Source organism: Quercus lobata, chromosome 11, assembly GCF_001633185.2.
Source record: "Quercus lobata isolate SW786 chromosome 11, ValleyOak3.0 Primary Assembly, whole genome shotgun sequence".
Lineage (NCBI taxonomy): Eukaryota > Viridiplantae > Streptophyta > Magnoliopsida > Fagales > Fagaceae > Quercus > Quercus lobata.
Genome location: NC_044914.1, coordinates 3,777,359 through 3,787,342, shown reverse-complemented (window position 1 = coordinate 3,787,342; position 9,984 = coordinate 3,777,359). Strand labels below are relative to the sequence as shown.

Here is a 9,984-nt window from a genome sequence, read left to right as displayed (position 1 = left end):
TGATTAACAGATGGAGGGACAAGATCGATTGGAAGGAGTTATATAATGTGAGGGATCCTCCAAGAAGGGGGGATCGAAAAATGGGTGGAAGAAAAAAAGAAAGGAGAAGACAGTAGCAATTTGCATGATTTTGGAAACCTCTGTAACCTAGTGCTGAAGAAAGAAGAAGAACACTAAGTTCCTCGGATGAAGCGCCCGAGAACAAAATTTCATACTTTAGTCTATATCTTTGTTATTCAATCCATACATAACCGTGTCTAGTTATTGTAATCCTGACTAAGACCTAGTTCTTAAACCTATTCTCTACAAATTTATTGTATTGGGCTAGTTGGGCTTGAGACCACTTATCCAATAGAAGAAGTGCTCGAACCCAGTCCCTACAGTAACAATCAAATTATTAAAATATTAATCTCAAATGTGGAAAATTGAATTTGCAATCAAAATGAAAATTTTATTCAATGTGAAAACATTGATAAGCCTGGCATTTTGGACCAATGCACCTAACAAAACCCAATAGTTCAATTTCTATCATCATTGTCATGTCGGCCATGGTTAATATAAAAATCACTATTTCTAAGCCACCATGATCATGTTACACTAAGAGAAAAGAAATAATTTGGACATCGATGTCAAAAGCATGGAATTCATTAGCAAATTTAGCCAAATTTAATTTTAAAATCTATAACCATACATTTATTTATAAGAATTACATTTTATAGCACCATATTTTTCTTTGAATTTACAAGAAATCAACTACAGTGTATAATCCACTGCTCAAACTTAATTAGATATAGCTACCAATAATAGGTTCAAACAATTCAGAAAAACAAAACAATAAATAGGTTTAAAGTTGGAAATAGACAAATAGTCAAGTAATTGATCTTGTGGGGCCAAAGAACTTGTGACCCCGGCCCACTTTACGATAGGGCCCAAGGCCCAAGCTGAGGAGGGACATTGCCGAGGACATACAGCGAAAGTCCAAATGGCCTAGAGATATAGTCGAGGAGGATTCTGTCCTCGGCATCCCAAAGCGCTCCTGAAAGAAAGGGCAAGTACAGTATAGGAACAGTTTAAGGAAAAGTTGAACACCTCCACATTGATGGAGAGAGGACCCCTAAACAGTATGGCGACAAAAGACAAAGGAAAGGCTGCCATTACAGCAATTAAATACTCTGCGCCTGACAGAGTAATGCTTTTCAACTTTTACAACCACCCCCAACCACTTTGGGTATGGGCTGATAGGACAAGTATCAGCCCTAGAAAGCTGAACCTACATGTGGACGTTGGAGGGAGGGTAAAGGCTAGTATAAAAAGAGAAGTAAGCAATCCAGAAAAGAGGCTGGGAAAAAAGGCTAAGAACCAGAGTCTCCCATGCCATGCCGAGGAGAAAGAATTCTTGGGCAAACATGGTTCACCTCTGTATGAACACCATGACCATCCACTGTCCGGTGACCAAGGCCTAGCCTTTCAACCCACGCTCTACAAATTTTATTGTTTGGGCTTTTAACGTACGAACCCAACACCAGTTTGGGATCATTACAAATTGAATCCTTACAGATCTATTAAAGCATTCACATTCAAGGTGGTATAAAAGTTGTTATTTTACCATCTAAAAATCTACTTTATCTATTATACAAACTCATTTTACAATACACTTAATACCTCAGTTTTTATGTTCACATACAACCTTTAAAATAATATAAGTATACAATGAAATAATATAAAAAATAAAAATATCTATCTCTCTTCTCTCTATAATTTTGGTCTCTCTTCCTATCTATCTCTAAGCCACCCATTGCCACTGCCACCACCGAGCAACCCAATCGCACCACTACCACCCACTACTGAGATACCTAATTGCACCACCCATCACCAAAGCCACTGATTCAAACTCAAACCCAAACCCAATATCCAAACAAAAGTCAATATCCAAACCCAAAACCTAAACAACCCACCACCGCCACCCATCGTTGAGCAACCCAATCGCATCACCCACTACCACAACTGCTGATTCAAACCTAAATCCAAACAAAACCCAATACCCAAACTGAAACTCACCAAACACCCAAACAAAACCCAAAACCCAAACCACAAGCCACCACCACCACCATCGAAACTTAAACGTCGGAACCAAGCCCAGCAACCACCGTAACACAGATCGCAAACCCAAACCACAACCATCGCAATCCAAACCCACCAAGCTCCACCATGAGGGACAACTAGACAAGAGAGAGAGAGAGAGAGAGAGAGAGAGAGAGAGAGAGAGAGAGAGAGAGAGAGAGAGAGAGAGAGAGAGAGAGAGAGAGAGAGAGAGAGAGAGAGGTTGAAAAATGAAAAGAGATGATAGTGAAGTGACACAAAAAATAGGGAGGTGAGAAAATATTTTCACATTAAAAAATTATTTACAACCTGCTACCAAGGCCAACTCAATAATATAGGTGAATGAGGAGAGTGGAAGTTTTTTAGTAGAATGGTGGAGAGGTTAAGTGGTCCACTAGAGGACTCTATAATTTATCGTGAAGAGAAATTATAAGGTTCACATGGTGGACAAGTGATGCGGTTTACCATTCTACTAAAAAACTTCCACATGTTTAAAATTGTTGGTTAGAAATTTTTTTTAAACAGATATTAATTACTGACTCAGCAATTTTAAACAAGTGGAAGTTTTTTAGTGGAATGATGGAGAGGTGACGTGGTCCACCAGAGAACTCTATAATTTCTCGTGAATGAGGTAGTTGCCTAAGGCTCTTAAGTAGAAAAAAGCTCCCAAATTTTAGTTAAATGAGTTATTTCTTTTATTGTAATAGCATTAATTAAACCCAAATATTAGACAATAAATAAAATAATATTTTTTATCAAATGTAAAACAAGAAAAGAGAGAGAGAGAGAGAGAGAGAGAGAGAGAGAGAGAGAGAGAAATGCTATATCCATAACATTTTTCACAACAAATCTTAGTTGTCAGGTTATTACTGCCTATTATTGATGGGGTAAAAAAGTAATTTTAGTGATGGGTTCAAATTAGAACTAATAACAACATAATACTTAAGATTTGTTGTGAAAATGTTGACAATGTAGCACTTAAAAAAAGAAAAAGAAAAAAAAAAGAGCAATACATAAAAAATTTCATAACATTTTTCACAACTGTTGAGTTAACAAATTTTACTATAGTAAGCTATTGCTGATTCTCATCTAAATTCACCAAAAACATCACATTTTTACTTACTACTGTCAAGCTACCACATCAACTGACGTGAAAAATTTGTTAATTTTTTTTTGTCGGTAGACTTTCTTTAAAAAAAAAAAAAAATCTGTTTTCTTCCGCATATGTTTCAATACTGCCAAACACACTAACTAAAAAACCCATTCACATCCCGAGGAGGCCTATATTCCTCCTTCTACAAGCATTTTGACATCCAACACTGCCAAGCATTTTGTCATCCAACACTGCCAAATGAATTTAGGAGAAAAACTTGATAGAAAGGCTTATTTACTCAATAACAACAAGCATAAACAGACAAAAAATAAAATAAAATTATCACAATGTTTTTCACAATTTTTGAGATAATATTTTGTAATTGATGCTAATAAAGGTTGTGTAAATAATAAGGCCATGTAAAAATGATTTTTTTTTTTTAAATGTCAACCGTTGTGATAGAAATTGTAAAAAAAAAATTGTGCATCTAGCATTACTCCACTCATAAAAAGTCATGTGCTAAATATTTGAAAAAAACGAAAGTCATGTCCTTGTAATGAAAACTATAGACATGGTCAAGTTCCATCAATTATAATATTCGGAAGAATGAAAAAGAGTAGAAATTTTTTAAAGCTATATATATATAATTGCTGAATAGAATTTAAAGCTAGTTGTATATGAAAACAACTTAATTTAATATGATCTTACAATAAAGTTCATGGAGAATATGAAATAGTTACGAGCATCATACCTAACAGAGTGGATACATTTTTTAATTTGCTCATATAATGAAAGCAAAAAAGAAAATACAGATTTATTCCTGCCTGTATTGCTTTTCACACCTATCCTTAGTACCTCCGCCCCACATTCCTATGTGCTAGCATTCGATAGTATAGTTGCCCCCCAAGGTACAACTGAAGGTAGATTCTGAAAAAAATGTCATCAACATGTTTGTAATACAGTATCCTCCACTTCTTCCAAAAGATAAGCGGCCCAAAAACCATCCCAAAGCCGAAAACAAATCCCAGTTCAGCACTTAAGTAATTCCAATTAATCGAAAGCCTAGATTTGAAGTGAATATCTTCAGATGGTGGCAAACTTGGCTCTGCAGATTCACATTTTGTCTTTAAAACACACCCACATAATCCTTTGTTCCTTTCATATGAACCTTCCAAAAATGTACCAAATTGCTTGACACATGGAATTGGCCCAACCAATTGATTAAGCGAGAGGTTTAGGACTGATAAGAAGGTAAGACTATCTGCAAGTTGCACAGGGATCTCACCGCTAAGCTGATTGCTTGACAGGTCTAGTGACTCAAGGTGACTTAATTTTCCTAGAGATGGTGGGATTTGGCCTGCGAAAGCATTGTGCGACAAATTAAGAATATACAAGGAACTGAGTATTCCTATGTTGTCTGGTATTGGCCCATCAAGATAGTTGCATGAAAGGTCAAAGGAGGTGAAAACAGTCAATATCTTCCCTAACTCCATTTCTTGACCTTTCATGGTAACTGTTGTTACATCTAGATAACGATATTGAATGATTCCTTGGGCATCAAATTCTAGGTGTTTGAGCTCTGATTGTGCCACATCTTCATTGTTTGTCATTGCCTTCCAGGTAGAGAGGGATTTTCTTGGAAATGGACCAGTAAAATTGTTTGAAGCGAGGTCTAAAATTTGAAGCATTGGCCATGGAGCATTTGATCCTTCACAATGAATGGACCCATAAAATTTGTTAGACCGCAAGACAAGGACATGCAACCTTGATATGTTCCTCAAGTGACATGGCAAGGTATCTTCGATGTAGTTGTTCCCAATGTCAAAGACCTCCAAACTTTTGCAATTGCCTAAAGACCTTGGTACTGTTCCTTCAAGTAGGTTTTTGTTGAGATTTAGCGTTTGTAAACCACAATTTCCTGAAAATGTATCACTTATTGTGCCACTGAGTTTGTTTCTCCTTAAATCTAGCACCCCTAACTTGAAAGTCTCACTCATCTCGATTAAACATTGGGGAATCATGCCATCCAGGGTATTATTAGACAGATCAAGAACTTGAAGATATGGAGCGTTGTTGCACAATGATTGAGGGATACCCCCATGGAATTTATTGCATGAAAGAGAGAAGAAACATGCTGAAAAAAGGGAGTCACCAACGCTAGCTGGTATGGCAGAGTTGAAATTATTCATCGAAAAATCCAAGTATGTGGCAGATGGTGGAAGATCCGGAAGTTCCCCCTCAAGCTGGTTGGAGTGAAGGTCTAGGGCACTGATAAATGAAAGGTTGAATAAAGCTACCTCCGGAGTTGTCGTCAGGTGGTTATAAGAAAGGTTTAAGGAAAAGAGATCATAAAATTTCCAAATCCAGTTAGGAATCTCTCCATGAATCTGGTTTTGTGAGAGGTCTAGAAAGTATAATGTGGATTGGTTTGTCAAGAAATAAGGAAAAGTCTTCAAATTGCAAGAAGCCAATCTTAATGTAGTAATTTGGGGAAAGGAAGATGATGAAGAATTAGTTTCAATATATTCAATCGACAAGCTGTTGTATGAAAGATCAAGATTGGAAAGGTTTCTCAACTGCTGAAATTTATTAAGCTGAAAGGGTCCACTAAAGTTGTTAGAAGAAAGTGAGAGAACCTTAAGACCTTTAAGTTGAAAGACAGACGTTGGTACTGGCCCTTCCAAGTTGTTGCTACTCAAATCAAGGGTGTTCAGTAGGTGAGAAGAAACATTAAATCCAAGCCGACCATAAAATTGGTTGTGGAAAAGTCGTAATATTTGCAATGATGGAAGGGAAAACAGGGAGGCCGGAATATTCCCTTCAAGTGAATTGTTACCTAAGTCAAGAATGACCAGTTTCAGAAGATCTTTCCAGATAAGGGAATGAATCTTACCTGTTAGATCATTATGGGAAAGGTATATCTCTGTCAAATTCTTGGCCATGCTGAACGATGGAATTGGTCCGGTGAAGTTGTTGACTGACATGTCCAAATAAACCAATTGAGTAAGATTTCCCATAGAGTTCGGTATTGATCCCTTGAAATTGCAACTGAAAAGATCTATTCTTGACAACATTGCAAGGTTACCGATAGAATCTGGCAGTGCCCCTGAAAATTTTGTACCGCTAAGCAGCAGTGACCGAAGAGAACCATTTGGAAGAAACTCTGGCAAAGAACCTTGAAGTAGTTCATTATATGACAAGTCAATTGTCTGCAGTGTTAGAATCTGGAAGACTTTATCTGGAAATGTTCCATTCAATCCACAAGAACTGAGACCCAAGAAAGTCAAATTTGCGAAATTTGCAAAAAAATATGGAACGGGGGCATTAAAGAGATTAAAATCGAGACGAATAATTGAGAGAGACTGAAGCTTCTGTAAGGAGGAATCAAAAGGCCCTGAAAGATAACAATCAGACATGCTCAACACCCTTAGATTTGGCACTGAAGAAGATAAGGCCTGACACCATTCGTTCCCTGGTGCTGATATATTTACACCATCAAGATAAAGTTCCTTTAGCTCCCCAAAATTCTTTACTAGCGTAGCTAAATTTGGTTTCTTAATTTCCAGCATATAATAACCCAGCAAAAAAGAGGTAGACAAATCAAGGGTAACCAACCTTTTCAGGTTCGAAATCTCTGAAGGAATCTGCCCCGCAAAGCCAGAATTTGACAGGTTCAAATAAAACAAATTCGTTAGATTGCCGAACTGAGATGGAATTTGTGAAGAGTTCATCTTGTTGCAAGACAAATTCAGGGTCTGAAGATAATGGAGACTGAAAAGGGGACTTGAATTGTCAAGTCCACCCGTGATGGATTCATTGAACAGGTCGAGATCAACAACACGTCCCTCCTTGTTGCAGTTTACACCTTTCCACAAACAGCAATCAGGAAACTGAGTTTCATTCCAGTGCAACAGTTTTGTGGACAATGTACGGTTGAAGATGAGACTTTTCTTTAATCCGATCAACAAGTCTCGCTGATCGCTCAGACATGTTTGAGATTGAGACACCACAAAAATACCAAAGTTGAGGAAAAATGAGCAAATGGGTATGAAGAAAAGCCATGAAAGGAGTGAAATTCTCATTGAGGTCTGTAAGAAGAAAGACTCGTAAAGAATTGAAGAGATAGAGGTGATGAAATGAATTGTGAGTTCAAGAGAGAAAATGCCCATAGAACATGACCTTATTTTGGGCCTGTAGCTAGAGTGGTGACTGACCAAAACCCACTCGGGTTTGGCACGGGAGCACTACTGAAAGTTAGTGGACTTCGCCACTTAGGGGTAGCAAAAGAAGAAAGAGAGCGACTGAGAGAGAGAGAGATGAGATTGTTTTTCTTAGGTGAGATTAATCATAGTTCAGAGAGAGCTTTTTTTTTTTTTTTTTTTGATAAAACAGAGAGAGCTTTTGCTTATTCGAAATCTTGATGATAATGAGGATTTTTCTGGCTTTTGTCATTAAAAAAAGGAGGTTGTATATCTGGGTTTTGAAAATGGATTAATTTATCTATATTATTATTTAAGACATTTCTCTTGTTTAGACTAGATTTTTTTTTTTTTTTGGTTCTAAGGCTCCGTTTGTTTTGGCTTCAAACTAATTCCGGAAATGCTTTTTCGGAAAAGTGGATGTTTGGCTGTTACTGAAAATTTGGTCAAACTGAAAATGTTTTCAGTTTGACCGTAAAATAAGGCTGAGAGGGCGGAAAATAATTTTCGTTCTCATTTTCACTTCAAATCACTTCCGCCCCAGGAAAATAGAAGAGAGAGAGAGATAGCAAGGAAGAGAGATCGCACTAGCACCCCAGCACCGGCGAAGGCGAGATCGATCCACATCTAAGAGCTCCGACGAACCCAGAAAACCCAAGACCGAGCTTGTTAGTCGAGCAATGCCAAAACAGAGAGAAAGTGAGAGAAGGAAGGACTCAGACGCGCAAACACAGAGAGAGAGAGAGAGAAAGAGAGAGAGAGAAAGAGAGAGAGAGAGAGAGAGAGATCGCACTGTTGAACCCATTCCTCAGATTGTGAACCCAGAAATCGTCAAACCTATTCGTCACCGATTGTCGCGAACCCAGAAATCGTCAAACCCATTCGCCATCGATCGTCGCGAACCCAGAAATCGTATCACCATTCGTCAAACTCGAGGTCGTCCCGTCGAATCGCCGATCTGCTTGCTCTGGGTAGATCCTCCTTTGGGTCGATCTCGTCACCAATCCGCTTGCTCTCTTTGATCTTTGATTTTCTTGTTGTTGTTGTGGTGGCGTGGGTGGTTCTTGTTTCGTTGTTCTCTGATTTTGGGTTGATCTCTAATTTGATGAATTTTTTTTTGTTGGGTATTGAGAATTTGGGTTTTGTTGGATTTGATGATATATTTGTTTGGAAGCTGAGAAAATGTGAGAAAGATGATAAAAATGGGTTTTTCAGAGCATTTTCAAGAATACAACCAAACACCAGAAAATATTTTCCAAAATATTTTTTGGAATGCAACCAAACAACTTGAAAATATTTTCCTTTCCCGAAAATAGCATTTCCGGAAAATATTTTACGGGAACCAAACACAGCCTAAAATACTTTTATTTTTCAAGGTTTAAGTAAAGACAAAACTTGAGAATAACATTGTAAAAATACATTTCTAACTCTCATGTCTTCAAAATAGGACCGCTCTCAATTACTGCTCCAAAAAATCAAACTACTATCTCAACTCCCACGTCCTATCCAAAAAAAAAAAAAAAAAAAAAAAATCCCATACACACCATTAAAAATAATAAAAAACTCCACTACAGACCCAAAAAAAAAAAAAAAAAAAAAAACTTTTGCCAAAGAGTCAGAAAGACTTGTATAGTAAAGAATCGAAGAGAGAGAGGTGATGAAATGAATTGTGGGTTCAAGAGAGGAAAGGCCCATAGAACATGACCTTATTTTGGGTCTGTAGCTAGAGTGGTGGCCGACCAAAACCCACTCGGGTTTGGCATGGGAGCACTACTAAAAGTTAGGGGACTTGCCACTTAGGGGTAGAAAAATAGAAGCAGAGGACCAAAAACCCAAAGGCAAGACAAGAAAGAGAGCGACTGAGAGAGAGAGATGAGATTGTTTTTCTTAGGTGAGATTAATCATAGTTTAGAGAGAGCTTTTTTTTTTTTTTTTTTTGGGGGGGGTGGGATAAAATAGAGAGAGCTTTTGCTTATTCTAAATCTTGATGATAATGACGACTTTTCGGGCTTTTGTTATTTAAAAAAGGAGGTTGTATATCCTGGGTTTTGAATTTCTCCTGTTTAGACTAGATTTTTTTTTTTGGTTCTAAAATACTCCTATTTTTCAAGGTTTAAGCAGAGGCAAACTTGAGGACAACATTGTAAAAATACATTTCTAACTCATATCTTCAAAATAGGACCGCTCTCAATTACTGCTCCAAAAATCTAATTGCTATCTCAACTCCCACTACACATCCAAAAAAAAAAAAAACTTTTGCCAAAGAGTCAAAAAGACTCGTATAGTAAAGAATTGAAGAGAGAGAGGTGATGAAATGAATTGTGGGTTCAAGAGAGAAAAGGCCCATAGAACATGACCTTATTTTGGGTCTGTAGCTAGAGTGGTGGCCGACCAAAACCCACTCGGGTTTGGCATGGGAGCACTACTAAAAGTTAGGGGACTTGCCACTTAGGGGTAGAAAAATAGAAGCAGAGGACCAAAAGCCCAAAGGCAAGACAAGAAAGAGAGCGACTAAGAGAGAGAGATGAGATTGTTTTTCTTAGGTGAGATTAATCATAGTTTAGAGAGAGCTTTTTTTTTTTTTTTTTTTTT

General features: G+C 37.5%; 1 protein-coding gene across 1 annotated transcript; it reads right to left on the bottom strand.

Moving 5' to 3' along the window:
- Positions 1-3,914: 3,914 nt before the first annotated feature.
- On the bottom strand, positions 3,915-7,275 carry LOC115966294 (receptor-like protein 7). Its single transcript, XM_031085549.1, has one exon. The coding sequence runs from the start codon at positions 7,273-7,275 to the stop codon at positions 4,042-4,044; it is 3,234 nt and encodes a 1,077-aa protein (XP_030941409.1). The 3' UTR covers positions 3,915-4,041.
- Positions 7,276-9,984: the final 2,709 nt, after the last annotated feature.